Raw genomic sequence first — 15,544 nt, forward strand, 5'->3', positions numbered from 1 at the left:
TAGATTGCATTATTTAATACTTGTATAGTCATACATACACAGTACAAAAATGTTGCATGTAAAGTATTTTTTTTTTCACTCTAAGGCATCACTGCAGGATGAAATTTCATGTAAATGCATATGCAAATGAATGTGGACAAATATTCAGACACAAACACACACAATGTGCATGGAGGAGATTCACAGTGACATGGTGGTAACAAAGCCCTTTACACTTAAAAATGACTTCATGTGTAGGGAGGCCTTCAGTCAGTCACCAACAGTAACTACGTACGTAACAGAAACTGAAAAGCATTGAAAATAAAAGAGGTGAATCTTTCTGCTTCTCACACCCTCATGGAGGGCTGGGAAAAATGAGCTACTAGGACACAACACAAAACAAAGAGTAACAATGCCACTCTGCGCTCGGTAAGGCTGATGATCGTCAAAGTGCGAACCTGGGCCGAGGCAGAGTTAAGAGTTAAGCCACCAAAAGTGTTTCAAGTGCAACACAACTCTTCGTCCTCCGAGTGTGGATGTAAACTGATAGAGCGTAGCTGCCAGTCGCGGCCATCCTTCTTGGCTCCAAGTGGTCCCGTGTGTACGTGGTGGCGACTTCTCACGGCGACAGAACACTGAGAGGGGAGTTGTCCAGGATGTACTCGCCCACACCAACAAAATACATGACCTGTGCGATGCCGAACAGCGGGGCAATGACCAGGGCTCGGCATCCAGCGCCCTTCATGAAGGCGGACGGTCCCTCTTTGCGCAGGATTTTGCTGCGGGCACAAAGCAGGAGAAAGTTATTCCAAAGGCAACAGCTATCGAATAGTTTTTAGAATCAAGTATTCCACTAATTATACAATTATATAAATCCATTTATCCATTATCCAGAGCGCTTTTCCTCACAAGGGACACAGGCGTGTTGGAGCCTATCACAGATGTCCTCGGGCTGTGGGTGGAGTACACCCTAATCTGATAAAAATCTATTTTGCATATTTAAACAATACCAACAGAAAAACGTGTTGCACCTGTGAGGTGCAGGTATTATTTTATTTTGATCCCGATCTTCAGAGATTCTGTTATTGTGCACTCTTTCAAGCTCGCCACCATTGTACCAATTCATAGCTAATCAAAGTGGTGTCTGCAAAAGTCTGCAGTATGGAAGCACATTCCCTGCTAAGTGTTGATGGAGATTTTGCATTGGCATTTTTTTTTTTTTGGTAATCCAACGACTCCAGTTGTTCAGTTAATTGTTAAAGATCTAATAAAATGTTCTGGAATTTTTTACCCTCCTTGTTGCCAGAAGTATGTCACGTACCTTTTATTGAGAGAGTTGGAAACTGTTTTAGATTGTTAAAAAAAAATGCAAGAATGTAAACAAATGAAAATAAAATGCTAGTGAAATATAAGGGTATTTTCATGCACAACACAAAGCAGTGTTTATTTGCATGCATGGATGGCGTTTTCTTTCTTTTGGTATTTTCGCAGACAAGCGCATTTAAAAATTGGCTTTTGCACCATTGTGGGTGTGAACACAGTCGAGTCTCATTCCCTTCAAACCTGATCATTCCTCTCCATGTGTGAATCCCAACCTGCCCAATAAATAACTATAGCATGGCAAGAGAGGGTAGCTTAAAAATATAATAAAAGGTTATGATGATAATAATAACAATAATAATAATGCATTATATTACTTGATTTCTATAATGATTCAGAGGACTCCCACAATGTTTTATCATTCATATTTATAAATGAAATATGATGACATTTACCACAAATATGCCAAGCTTACAATTTGTCGGCCCGCACCGCTATTAAATTCACCAAAATCGCATTGGACTAATTGCACCACAACTTGGACCTGCTTTTAGCTAGTATAAAGATTAGAAAACCCACTCCAATCGCCGGAGTTTTTACACTGAAGCACAAATGCACAGTCTACAAAAGCGAGTCCCTAAGTCTCACCTGACACAGTCGACTACTCCGCTGTAAGCTTCCTCAGTGGCGCCTTTGTTCAGTGACTGCAGTCTTGTCTTCACAACTGGAAAGCAAGAAAAGCAGATGCGTTAGTAGAATATTTCTCTCATATCGATTTGGAAAATTTGCAAATGACTCGGAGCCCTCACCGTCACAGGGGTTGACGGCCACCGCGGCAGTGGAGCCCGCCACGCACCCCGAGAGGAAAGCCCAGTACAAGGGCGACGATTGATCAGCGCTCGGCTGGCCGAGCCTGTTTAGGTTGGCGAACAATGGGAAGTAGACTACGGAGAACGGGACATCCCTTAAGAGCAACAAAAGACACGTTAGACTTGAAGGCACTTGTAAAATCAGTATATTTGTGGAGGAAGGCGAGGAGCTTACCTCATGAGCGTGGCCCCAAGGCCTTTGTAGAGCCCCTGTATGCCCTGCGTGTGGAGGAGCTCCCTTGCGATCTGAGTTGCCGACACGGCCCGCGGCGGCGTCAACGCCGTCACAGTTCCCGAGTTGTAGGAGCGGCTCAGCAGCGTATTAGTGGCCACCAGCTTAGAGGGAGATGCCATGACTGGCTTTTGTTGCTGGGCAACTATGGAAAAAAGATAAGTCAAACAGAACACCACTCGTGAACAACATGAATGCAGTGCCATGAAAATATCTTTCTTAATTTGTTTTCATGAAAAAAAAACACCAATGAAATTATTTAACCATGTCTGGTTTTTTTTATTGAAACATCCATACAACATGTTATTCCTAAATGTTCCCTATAGACTCTGTGACAAGCTATAGACGGTTTAAATTTGTCTGTGTGACAAACATGTGCTTACCGAGTCTGCCGGCATCCTGCAACTGTATTTTGAGCATTTCCATGGGCGTGGTGACAATGACTTGACACATACCTGCGCCACAGCCAGCCAACATTTCTTTGAACACTGTCAGACCTTGACTGGGAACAAAAGCAAGAGACCAACAGTCAGATTTCACAATTAATTAATTTGCTTCAAAACTAGGCGTTGCTCAATAAACCTCACCCATTTTTAGCAAAATGGTGACGAAAAAAGTCATTGGCGGCCAGCTTAATGGCCTTCTCAGGGGTCACTAGAGTCAAATTCACGGCGGCACCTAAAGAACAAACAAGATGACAGTTAGACATCAAGCCATCACATTAGACTTTGCACATACAAAACAATCCCCACCATTATTATTACGACACTAAAATGTAAACAGTCCAGTATGTGGCTAATAAAGCACAAACAGAATCTCTAGTCATAAAGGCAGAGTAGAGGAAATTACAGTGAGAACATGAGGGAGGAGCCAAACAAGACAGACGTAATGTTGAAACGAGAACACAGAGAGAAGGTAGATGCAGACAGTAAGAGACACCAAGAAGCAAAGAACCAGCTGACAAGACAAAAGAACATGTTATTGAAAAGAAAAGAAAAATAGACAAAAGTGCGCAATCAGACTTTGGCTAAACTTGAAAATAGAACCTTGTGAGATTCACAAGTCATTTGCAAGCTCAAGCAAAACTCATGAAAGCACGCTCCATAAGTCTGGAAAGTGAAGGAGCAGCACGGATGTTACTGACAAAGAGTTGTTGACACAAGAGGACAAGTAAAGATGGCAAAAACAACTTATGTGCCTGTAGTTTGAAATAGAGCAATATAGTAAGAACCATTAATGGTTTCCCTCCAGCGTGGCTGCGCCTTATCGGCTAGCCTTCAATATCCCAGGGGGACCCATGTCTGTAATATGAAAAACACAGATGCAAACAAACAGCATTCCTCACACAGGCAGAGACCCACAACATAAGGGCCCCAATTGTCCTCATTAAATACTACATGCACTTTTATTTGAATGACATCTAACAATCATTTAAAGGCCTTGTCAGTTGTTTCATGTTCATCACAATTAACAAGGGAATGCTTTTGGCCTTGTCTAATAACAGCCACATTGCTGGTTAACTGTAGTAACCGATGTACTAAAAACGTACTGCTTCACCCTCACTACTAGCAAGGTGGAACCTTGCATTACATAATGCAGTGGAACCTCAAAGGTCAGGACAACTTTTGACTAAATATTCTATCCTATTACATTACCATAGAAAATAATTTTAAGTGATTTCAATTTTATATATATATATATATATATATATATATAAAGTTTGGATTCTTTATCGTTGGTATCTGTGGACAAATGTTAAGAAATACACAACTATCAGTTGCCTGCACATACGTATATGCTATATTATAAACGCGAACAAAGTCTAAACATCACATATGGTCATCTTTGGTAGCTCTTGAAGACATCGCGTGTAAAAATAAAAAACACAAGGTAGACATTGTTAGACATTTGCAGCTGCGTCTACCCTTGACCACATGTACGGGCTCAGGTGGTGTAAATTACAATGATTCCAATTGTTTCAGCCATACAGGTACTGCAACAATTTTCTGGCTTACAAATAAGTATCTGTTGCTTCAAAGAAAATGCAAAATAAAGTCAATGTGTCAATCCTTTAGCTGTTTGCTGATCTTAGTTCTCGTGAGATTTGCAGATGCCGCACATGATTTTCAGAGCCTAAAATGGTACAACTTTTGCGGCGCATTCGACTTTGGAGGTTCCACTGTATCGAAAATATTACCCTGTAGCCAGTGAAAATATTACCCCCTAGCCAGTGATATTAAACAAAACATCCTGATCTTACCATCTCTTTAAAATAAATCCTCTTCGAGAATTTCTAGTCATTGTAGTCATTCTATTTGGAATCTTACCTCTGTACATGCCAAAGTAGCCCTCCGATCGAACTGTTTTCACAAGGCAGTCCATCCTAAATACAATTGAAACAGCAATCAAATAGTGTAGAGAGTAACCTTGTACATGGACAAATATAATGTAAAAGAGACATTTTTTGTTGGTACACCAAAGGTTGGATTTACACGGCATGGTTCAAGTGAAAAAATTAATGGAACTATTTGTTTTCAAACATTTACTTAGGTATGATTTGTAACTTGTGCGTTTAACACGGTTTTAATTGAATTACTAATTCAGAACAGAGTATGCTTTCAGTAGGAAAGTTTGAGAACCACTTGTATGGCGGAAGCATCACTTTAAACATTACATGTCAAAAGACATGTAAAAAAAAAAAAAAAAATATCTGCATTAAATCCAACTTGCACCTCTAGTGCTAAGCCATCCTTATTTAGCGCAAATAGACCACGCCACGTAACATGAGAGCTTCCCCACCACAGAACATAAAATGTGGAATTTCAGGAATTGCTCCTATTCACACAGTGGATTGCGCCTCAGAGGGATTAGAGACACTCATGCCTTTTGAAAACCGGGCATGGTAAAGTATACAAAGCCCTGGGAATGTATATTGTGCAAGAATATGCATGATTACTCACATGCTCTTGTAGACCTGCTGCCCTTGTCTCTGGTTCTGTAACCTCGTCTTTGCCAAGTCAATGGGGAAGACGCAAGTGACGCCAACAATCCCGGCAATGCCACCATTGATGAGCTTGGCTGGGAGACTGCAAGAAGAAAACTAATGTCATTAAAAATTACACTCCGTACAATTCTGTTCATTTTAGATGCAATGGCAAAGCAAGGAGGGGGAAAAAACAAAAACAATCATACCTGATCTGCTTCTGAGACATGATGACTTTGAATTAAAGATGTATATTTGAACGTCAAGTCAAAAATCAATGGAGAGTTCTAAGTAGATTAAAACAAAAGCCAGGAGTTACTTTTCTGATGGACACACTCAACAAACAGCACTGTGTAGTTGATGTAACCCGCTGCAAATGGGAGCTTAAATACATTTAACTCCGGATCATATGACGTCACAAAGTTTGCAACCAATGGGCCTGCCCTAGTTTACATTCCGGGACACCAAAAATGGACATGAGTCACCATTGCAATGAGACAGGAGGGAAAAAGAACATTTATATTTTACAGCCTGGACAAACTTAAACATAAACGCTGATATAGACGTTTTATCTTCCGTTAGTTATCTTTACACTGCTCAAATAACAATGACAAAAAAATAGTAAACAAATTTTCGTTATATTGAAAAAAGCCATTACAAGCATTTTAACTTGGATTGGTAAACGACCATCACTGTCTTGAGTAATAACCGCACACGTATAAAAAAAAAAGTCCCGAGATGCACAAGCAGTCTTACATTCGCCTAACGGTTGACACTGGCTAGCCAAATAGCATCCGCGAAAAGTGACGCAAAATACTCCCACAAAGAACATAGTTGGAACGTAAAACTACGCCTTATATGATGTGATAAATCAACTCACCTAAATTAGCCTGTGTTGAGTCTTTCTGTAATTTTTCAATAAGGGACGCTGTTTAATTTGCGAGAGGTCAGTCAGGACAACCACTACTACTTGAGAAATTCTACACAGAGTGGAAATTTCCATTGAATCTCTTTGCGTTTGAGTACGATTACGGTAAATCCGCCCTTTCGCCGGTACACAACCAATCAACGCCTCCCTAGTTTGCTTACTCGGCGTCGATTGGCTGCTTTTATGCCACCGCCTTTGGACCACAAAGCGACACTTTAAACTGTTCCACCAATGGCATGGCGGGGGGTTGGGTTGCGTTGAGAGGCGTCAAAAGAAAAGGCGTTCACAAATGAATGCGAGAATGTTCACGTTGAGATTCAGATAACTTACATTTAGCTTAAAACCTTACGGACACAAACTTGACATTATCGCTGTAAATAATAAATGTCACCAATGGTAAACTATTGTGAGCCTCAGGACTTTGTTTTATTGCAGTCTTTTGACTGTTCATTCATGCATTTGCATGCATGAAAATGCATTTTCATACTAGATTCCTTATATGAAACATTTTACCATACAGACCGACCACCCATTCATTATCTGAACTGCTTATCATCAAGAGGGCTGCGGGCGTCCTGGAGCTTGTTCCAGACTGGGTACATGTACTTGCAATATGGTTGAACATGAATTATTGGTTTGTATACCTCTAAGGTTTAACAAGAAAGGCGGGGCGGCATTTTTTACTTCCCTACTGTAAAAATGCTGCAGGTGCTTTCTTTTACAATGATCTCATAACGTTGAAAATATGGAGTGAAGCAAGAAAGTGCTCATTTTGTTTGCATTGGAACTGATTTATTTGAACTGGAACATAGAAGCAACTGTATACTTTATAGTAGTCGTAAAGTAATGTTCAAAGTGCATATAGAATCTCAAATGATTGCCTCACTTGAGAATGACGGTGTTTGTGGCCCATTTAGATCCATCACATGGCAGTATAATTGATTTGATACTTCTGTCTGTGAGGTAATCACAATACTGACCAAATTGCATGGTGTTTTTTTTTTTTTTTTGCAAATGGATGAATGGTATGTGCATCACAGATCTGGCCCACATGGATGGGCTGATGGCTGAAGATTCCATGAGGACTCCATCCTACGTTGTTTTACAAAATCTCATTTAAGGTCATACGGTTCCTCCCAGGCAACAGTGGCTCAGGTACTGCTAGATAACGTTAGGCAATCTTGTATTAGCATTTTTATAAACTATTTGTTTACCCTTTGCGGGGGATCTCTTTCCCCTCTGTGACATCAGCTTTAAACTATGAGCCCTTGTCAGAGGCATGCCGGGAACAGGACGGGTCACAAAGACAACAAAGTGGACATCACATGATGACGGGAGCAATGTCGTCGATTCACATGACAACGTGCATCACACATTCTCCCACTCTTGAGCGCCCCTGCTATTAATACACTCCAGCTGTCTTCCCAAAACCTCCCGTGGGGATGAGTGCTACTGCACACAGCACATTACCAGTCAAATCAAATAATTAGGAAAAAAGTAGTTCTGTTGTGGTAGCTTATTGCAACTGGCAAAGGTGTGTAAGTGAAAAGCAATACAGAAGTTTTTGCACAGTGGTGACAGTTTGACCTTTAAATACACCACCAGGGTGGATTTAAAAGCAGCTAGCAGTTGTGATAGTCAGGGGGCCAATTCTGAAAAGTGCCTCCGTTAAGACTTTTGCAGACATGTTTGGGTACACGATGACAACCATTTTTTTTTTAGTTAGAAGAGACCCAATCTCGGGGCAATGGCCGTTATAAGTGTAAAGCTTGTAATGTGACACTGGACAACTTTTACAACTTCAACGTTCAAACTACTAAGGATTTGTATTAATAATTGCGTAATATGGGCAAAAGTGGACATTTTAATGCATTTAAAAAGGGAGTCAACCCAAAAAGTTTCTCTGCTGGCATATGCTCTATGCAGGCCCACTTGTCTTAACATGGCGTTCTGAATAATATTGCGTTTGCGGATTATGAGGTTAGCAGTAAAATCTACCCAGTGAAACTGACACAGAGGGCGTGGAATGTGTGGAAATGTAATTGCACAGCAGCGAATAAAAGTGGATATTAAGGTATGTTTAGTGCAGGTGTCACAATGGTCTAAAAACATCTGTTGTACAATTAAAGGGATACTTTTACTCTTAACATTGGCACTTATATAATAGTTTTGCATGCAAAAATGATATCAGTATCAAAACCCACCCGACGAAAAGACTGTAATGATTTCATTTATTTTTTTTTTCATGACGAGGTGTACGACAAATTGTCACGCCCACAGCGACATTAGGATTACGGCACGCCTAATAACAATTAGCCTCAGGTCGTAAAACCAAAAGGCATTAACCCAACGACATTAGCGCCTTCCTGTTCGTTCAGCTTGCCTTTTCATGTCGTGGGGTTGCCCCCCCAAGCACTCGCATGCGATGTGCCAACACGCTTGCAGCCACCAAATTCTGCGTGATTGAGTGGGCCATTGTGTGTCAATATTCCTCATTAAAAGTAGGCGTTTTTCAGGTCTTCTTTTATTATCCTAATTTTTCTAAAATGAATGGATAAAAAAGGTAATGATAACTAATATCCATTTTCTGATTAAAAAAAATGTATAAACTGAGCTTGTTAGTGAAAAATGGGCCATCTTGGCTGGCCTGGGACTTTGGTGTCCAAGTCTGCTTTGTTCGTAGATCAGAGCACTGAATCTGTGGTGGAAAGTGACAGGGGGAACCACACATAGTTCCTTTTGGAGAAGTTCATCTATGTTAGCCTCTCTACCACTGTGCATGGATACAATGATACGAAGCAAAATATTTCCGTCAGGCCTCACACACTTGGGTTTTTGCTGTTTTTTCATCTGTGCTGTAGAGATTTGAGAATTTTGGGCGATTTCTCTAGGAAAGGCTGTTGTAAACGTCAAGATTAGTTTTTTTGGTATGATGCACCATCAACAATCGTCAAAGACACAAACTCATAGATATTATCAAGCTGGAAAATGTCATATTTCTGGATCTGGTCGACACATTAAGTTACTCATGTTCATCTGTCTTTCGTCTTGATTGAAGGCATTCTTTGTGAGTGTCCTCATCATCTTTTCAATGTGCAAGTCCGAACAAGGATATGGTATCCTGTGCTCCAGATTCACATTCATTGTAGGTGACGGAACAACGGTTTCCAGCTGACTCATTTGGAGTTATGACTACCAATTCTCCAGCAACCTTTCCGGTTTTGTTGATGTACTCAAGACACAGATAAAACAGCGCCTCATTGAAGCTGTGATTGATCCCCGTATCTGTAAAATCACCGTCTCGGAAACCCTGGTAAACCTGTAATGCTGTCTCTGACAGGTGTTCCATGTCTGCTATACAGCACCCCAGCTTATGTAATCAAAAGCAGCAAACCAGGGCATCGTATGCTTAAAAAGATGACTCAGAGCATGTGTGATTGCCAGGAGAATAGACTAAAGATACACAATGATTTTTGCCCCGAATTGGACTGTAGGCTGACAGATCACCCGTCCTCCATGTCAGCACATCTGAATCTGGATCTTAAAAAAATTAAGCATGACTCACATATTGTAAGATGAATTAGCTTGCTAAACAAGCATACTGTAGAGTCGGCTGTGCAGAAAAATTTTAACATGTATCTCCAATACGCATTTATTTGAGAAAGAGTGTTGCTTGCCTTTTTCTGTCAACATTTGGTAGTAAAAATAGTAATAGATTGTTTTGTTTTTTTTGCGAGAAAAAGAAAAAAAAACTTTCATCTCAAGGAAGTCTACATTTCTCTGTTCAGACTGTTGACACTTGCTGTGTACATCTAAACTGGAATTGTTGCAATCCTGATTCCACAAATGTGCCAACAAAACATTGCCCCCTATGTTGCAATACTGCCTATGTATAGTGATAATTCTTTTCTGAACATCACAGTTGCACATAAATTGGATTACATTGTACATCTGCACAAAATCACAAGGGGGGTTTTGAAGACTATAACAGCACTTGATCCGATTTTAACATTTTGAAAATGGTCATGAAATTAACAAAATAATTTCCTGCACTGGCAACCTTGCTAGAATACATGGTGAGTACTCATTTCTTGAAACTGCATAGGCTATCATCTTGTAGCCTGAGGTGTCAGCATAATTTACAATATTTGCTATGGCCCCCTGACTATGGTTGAACGAAGTCTTGCTGGTCAAAGAGAAACAAAATGGCATTTAGGGATTACAGTCATTTTGAATACTAGGATGGCAATTTTTTTTTTTATATAAGTTTACGACATTCTTGACAGACTATGACATACAGAGATGAAGAATGTTTGTGCAATTATGTAAGACTATGGGCCCCAGTTATAGCTGAACTTTGTTTTTTTTTCACATTCATGGCCTAAAAGTGTTCTTTGAATATTTAATATAATTCTTAATTTTTTCAACAATGTAGAGATTTTAGTTACGTCAATGTCATAGGAATGGAAACCAAGGACCCTCTTTGACTTTCATCAAACTAATCTGTCACCTGGCCAAGAGAGCAGTGCTGTTCAACTCAAAGCCCGGGGGCCAATTCCGACCTGCTACATGATTTTATGAGGCCCACTAAATAATGAAAACTACACGCATGTACTTAATTTCTTGCTAAAATCTCTACCGAAATGGGAAATTGGAAGTCACATGACCCAACTCAGAAAACAGGTAAGCCGTGCAGATGTTTCCTGAGCACTGAGCAACTGTGGGGTAATTTTCAGTCAACAGGAAGTGGCAAAATGATCAAATGTGCGGATTTTGCTGCTTAATTCATATCCCATAAACAATATTAATCACAATACTGTTTCGAATAATGGCGCGACATAGAACATAATATTGTAAATTTTTTAGATGACTTCCCCTTTAAAGTCTACGATTCAATCACATCGGCTTTTCAGTTTACTGCTGAATTATAAACGATCCTGGTAAAACTGTGACCCATCAAACAAGGAATGCAATATTTTGACCGGGGCTTTCAACCCGCAACCCATAATAACGTCTTTGTGTGCATGTGCCTTATAGTTAAGATAAATATAGTCTCTGAGGTGAGACTGGAAAGTTCAGCAGGCCAGGTGTATATGTAGTAAACAGTAAAAGCAGAACCGGATGTGATTAAGCAAAGCACGGCTTAGTTGGGAGGCTATTTAGAGGCTTTTATTAAGAGCACATAATCAGCCTGCGAGTCAAACAAACACATTTGTATCCATGGAGGATGAACAAGGTCAGTGACTCAGACACACATGAGGCTCACAGGCCTTGACTGACACAGGTACAACAAAGCAGGCAGGATGTGACGGCAAACAAGGCGGTAGAAAACCACCCAGTGGACAAGGCGGTGGAAAAACACCCAGTGGATTCAGAAGGAGAGCATGTAGTCGCTAGGAAATGGGTACAAGTGTCGAACTGGTTTGGTGCACACGGTGCCACCCACGTCCGCCCTGTGGGCGCACTCGTCTGTATCAGTCCGGCAGGCTCCGCAGTGGCAGCTGAGCGCTACTGGGTAGGTGAAAGCGGCACTGGCCGCTCGGGGACATCCGGGCAGCTGGGTCGTGCGGTACTCCACCCTGTCGTAGGTACAGCCTGTCTGGATCAGGAAGCGCGAGCCGAAGGTGTCCCTGATGTTGCTGTCCTGCTCAGAGTACATAAGCAGCCCAGTGTTGATATACAAAACAGAAAATAGTGCATATTTGTTTAGTATGGAACCATTTACAAATGAAAATGGCACTCACTTACTACTATAGGTAAGCTTTAGGACACCGGGCAAAAAGAGACATGATTCATTGACAAATGAAGCTGTTTGTTGCAACTCATACAACACAGATTTTCCCCGAGATTTATAAATGTTGTGCTGGTAAGAAACTAAATTTGTTGTGCTAATGTTGTCTGTTTAGCGACCAAAAGCAAACAGAACATACTTTTGAGGGAGGTGTAAACATCACATGTAAGATTAGCGCCGCTAAATATCCGAAATATAACTAGTCTGGGTTTGTGTGCACATTCTTGCTCTTGTTCGCTTCAGTCTGTATAAATGGAGAATCGGTCGGCATGGTATTTTTGATTTTGTGGAGGTGATCACATGATCTCACGTTTGGTGTGTCAATAAATTCAAACTATTGTGCAGAACGCTTTTCTACTTTCACAGGTTGAAGTGGTCAAGAGTAGTAATTTGGTGGCGGTCCCTGGTGACATAGACGCTGAAACCGAAAAAAAAAATAACAAGCCGAGCTCCAGAACGGGGGCGTCAATCTCATCCCCCCCAAAAAAACAAAAAAAAAAAAACTGAAATAACTGCAGTCTTTTAGGGGGGTCTGCATTTTAGTACTCATGTCATTTTTACATGCAAACCCATTACATAAGTGCCAATGTTAACGTCAGTGAAGCGTCCCTTTAAGTTATTAATGGGAGAATGTGCACAACCCGAAAAACGTGTAGCTGCATGCCATTTTGTGAGTGTGCATGGTTCCAGTCTTCCAAGTCTTTTGCAATAAAGCATGACTCTTAACTGAGTGCAAGATATTCTACGTTGTGGTTGTCAAGTATGTATAGTACGCACCCTGGAGTAGCAAAATCCCATGCAGACGGTGGTGTTGATGGCCACGCAGAAGTCACACTCTGGCTTCTCCACGTACAAAGTGTAATCGGTGGCTATGCACATTGGTGCTGCGGGGCTGCAGAGCAGCAAGAGGAGGCAGCACATGAACACAGCAGCGTTCATCTTCAGCCGTAGTCCGAGTCACGCGCACACCTAGCAAATGATAAGAACATTAAAGTATGTCGTTTAAGTATATTCTCATGTTATCTCCCCTGCATCACCTACTTCAGAGACGCCTGGTGATACGGCAACTAAAAAGAATTCTTGCGGCACTTATATATACACTACACATAATGTATCTGTTGTCTTGTCTCCCTTTTATCTCCAGTCTGCGATCAAATGGAACCGCTGAGGAATAAGGCCATTACGCTGATGACATGAATTACTTATTATTTTCCGTCAATATCCAGTCAAAATAATCTCCACCAGTTTCTGTGTGTTGAGTAGGACAGTTCCAGGAGAGATCCGATCATCCGATGTGTGCTTGTGTATATATATATATATATATGTATATATATATATATATATATTAGGGCTGTCAACATTAAAGAATTAACTCAGGTGATTCATCCAAAATTTTTTAACTCAGTTAAATATTTTAACTCAGTTAACTCAGTTTGATTTACTTAAGAAATTATTTGCATACTTTGCAAATATTGTGCCATATTAACTGTCTCAGAACAAAACACTGTGTTTAGGTTACCACTGGGCCTTGCAAACCAACACTGCTGGAGCTTGGCGCTTGTGGGCAGTTTTGAGAAATGTTTAGAAAATAAATGTCTGTAAAGATGTCTCCATTTAGATCGTATTCAAGAATCTAAGAAAGCTATTAGAATAGTCTTTGAATTAAATATACTTCATATTTGGTGATTTTGCATCAATTCCATGATACAATTCAAGTAAATATCTGTGACAAAAAATTGTAGTTGGAAAATGTGATTAATCGCAATATATATCGATATCTATCTATGTATATATATATATATATATATATATATATATATATATACGTATATATGCCCGCTCACCAGTAACAGTCTGTAACTTCACCATGGTGGGAGGGACAGCTGTTCCCTTCTCCACAACATCAGTTCTCACTAGAGTCGCCAAAGAACCTGTGTCCAGTCGTGCACAACAGTTCACCCCCTCTGCAGACAACAGAGGGTGGCAGCAGTCCACCAACCAAGTCTGACCAAGCACCACGAGGTGCTCCAATCAGTTATTAGCACCACCTACTGGCCATGATGTCCCCACCGTCTTTGAATAGCGCAGTCGCTCCGCTTGCGTCTGGTCGTGGCAGAATTGCGACTATGCGGTCCTCGTCTCTTTCCCATTGGTTTGGCGGCATCTGCAGGACTAAGTGCCCCATCAGATCGTTTTCCGAGGCCTGAACCACCGTCCTCCTTGAAGCAAGGCTGCCCGAACCAGCTGAGTCAGCTCCTATGTAGCGGTGTCTAACAGTCCTGTTTGGAGCCCTCACTCTCAGAGAATCATCCACATCGGCCACCGGGGGTAAAACACACAACATCTCCCTCTCTGACGCAAGCTCCACAGCTTCCAAAAGGGACTTGGGGTGAGCCAGCAGCGCCAGTACAGGGAGTTCACTCGGTTGAAAGTGCCTGGAGGAAATTGTCACCTTGAACGGATGGAGGCATATAGGCATAGGTGCGGTGCACAATTCCGAGCGGGGCAGACTGGTCGTATTGCAAAGTCCACAACGTCTTTTAAGCGCGGCCACTCGGGATTCATAGTCACTCCTATCATCAGGACTCAGAAGTAGCAGGCTTGGAAGGTCATCATCAGTCAGACACATTGCCAGTTGGAGGGCTTTAACGTCAATAGAAGTTCAAACTGGTCATGAAAGGCTTCCCAATAGGCCTTGCCATCGTACCTGTGGTTTTTAAGGAGCCCCAATTACCCACTATTCCTTTCGATGACAGAAGATCAGATTAACCTCTGGGTTCATACCGTAGCATCTTATCTTTTGAGTACATGAGAAGATTTTTGTGAGTAAATTGATGTGAGAACATTAGTTGAGTATTTACTTTTTGTAAGATTTTTCCAATATAAAATGTATGTGAGTGAATTAAAGTTGAGAAACACAGCACTAGAGGCCCTCTACTACTCATTTTTGCTGGAAGGATTTAATATTTATTATGAGCCTCTCAAATATTAAACCGGGTTTCACTACATTTTCCAAAGATGCTCTAATCTATCTCTCATTTGGGTAAAGATTAAACCAGGAAAATGTGCCTTCACACTAACTTTTTTGTTTTTTTTTGTTTTCTGACTGTACTGTGGTCAGTGAGACAGTACTGTGAATGGTCCACAACGTTACCACACTCTTAAATGTGTAATCTAGTCTCAGGAGCATAAAAAAACCCCAACAAAAAGTATTATAAACTTGAAAAACTTCCTGTACGCAATAAAGTGGAAAACCTTCCTGTACTCTATAAAGTCAAAGGAACTGTAAATTCCTTATCTAACTTTTTGCTGAATCGTGTCGAGGATATTTGAGGCATGTGGCTTTTGTTCCCTGAAAATTATGCTTTTAAACGGTCCTATTATCATCCAGGTGGGGTCATTTGGAAAAACAGATTACTCATTATAACCATAAGGAGCCATC

General features: G+C 40.9%; 2 protein-coding genes across 3 annotated transcripts; both read right to left on the reverse strand.

Annotated features, from left to right (window-relative positions):
* Nucleotides 1-6,429, reverse strand: slc25a55a (solute carrier family 25 member 55a). Of its 2 annotated transcripts, XM_088308631.1 has the most exons (10): nucleotides 6,264-6,429; nucleotides 5,593-5,670; nucleotides 5,361-5,486; nucleotides 4,728-4,783; nucleotides 2,988-3,078; nucleotides 2,784-2,902; nucleotides 2,344-2,545; nucleotides 2,109-2,263; nucleotides 1,948-2,023; nucleotides 1-758 (listed from the first exon to the last, which is right to left on the reverse strand). In XM_088308631.1, the coding sequence occupies exons 2-10, from the start codon at nucleotides 5,610-5,612 to the stop codon at nucleotides 599-601; spliced, it is 1,005 nt and encodes a 334-aa protein (XP_088164757.1). In that variant the 5' UTR covers nucleotides 5,613-5,670; nucleotides 6,264-6,429; the 3' UTR covers nucleotides 1-598. The 2 variants fall into 2 exon arrangements, with proteins under 2 accessions (XP_088164757.1, XP_088164758.1); XM_088308632.1 differs by lacking the exons at nucleotides 5,361-5,486; nucleotides 5,593-5,670; nucleotides 6,264-6,429 and having other exon boundaries at nucleotides 2,988-3,701.
* A 5,029-nt stretch (nucleotides 6,430-11,458) lies between these two features.
* tshba (thyroid stimulating hormone subunit beta a) lies at nucleotides 11,459-13,234 on the reverse strand. Its single transcript, XM_088309498.1, has 3 exons — nucleotides 13,144-13,234; nucleotides 12,880-13,071; nucleotides 11,459-11,955 (listed from the first exon to the last, which is right to left on the reverse strand). The coding sequence occupies exons 2-3, from the start codon at nucleotides 13,039-13,041 to the stop codon at nucleotides 11,683-11,685; spliced, it is 435 nt and encodes a 144-aa protein (XP_088165624.1). The 5' UTR covers nucleotides 13,042-13,071; nucleotides 13,144-13,234; the 3' UTR covers nucleotides 11,459-11,682.
* Nucleotides 13,235-15,544: the final 2,310 nt, after the last annotated feature.

Source organism: Idiotropiscis lumnitzeri, chromosome 11 (assembly GCF_059441095.1).
Source record: "Idiotropiscis lumnitzeri isolate Australia: NSW breed Sydney's pygmy pipehorse chromosome 11, RoL_Ilum_1.0, whole genome shotgun sequence".
In the NCBI taxonomy this organism is placed as follows: domain Eukaryota; kingdom Metazoa; phylum Chordata; class Actinopteri; order Syngnathiformes; family Syngnathidae; genus Idiotropiscis; species Idiotropiscis lumnitzeri.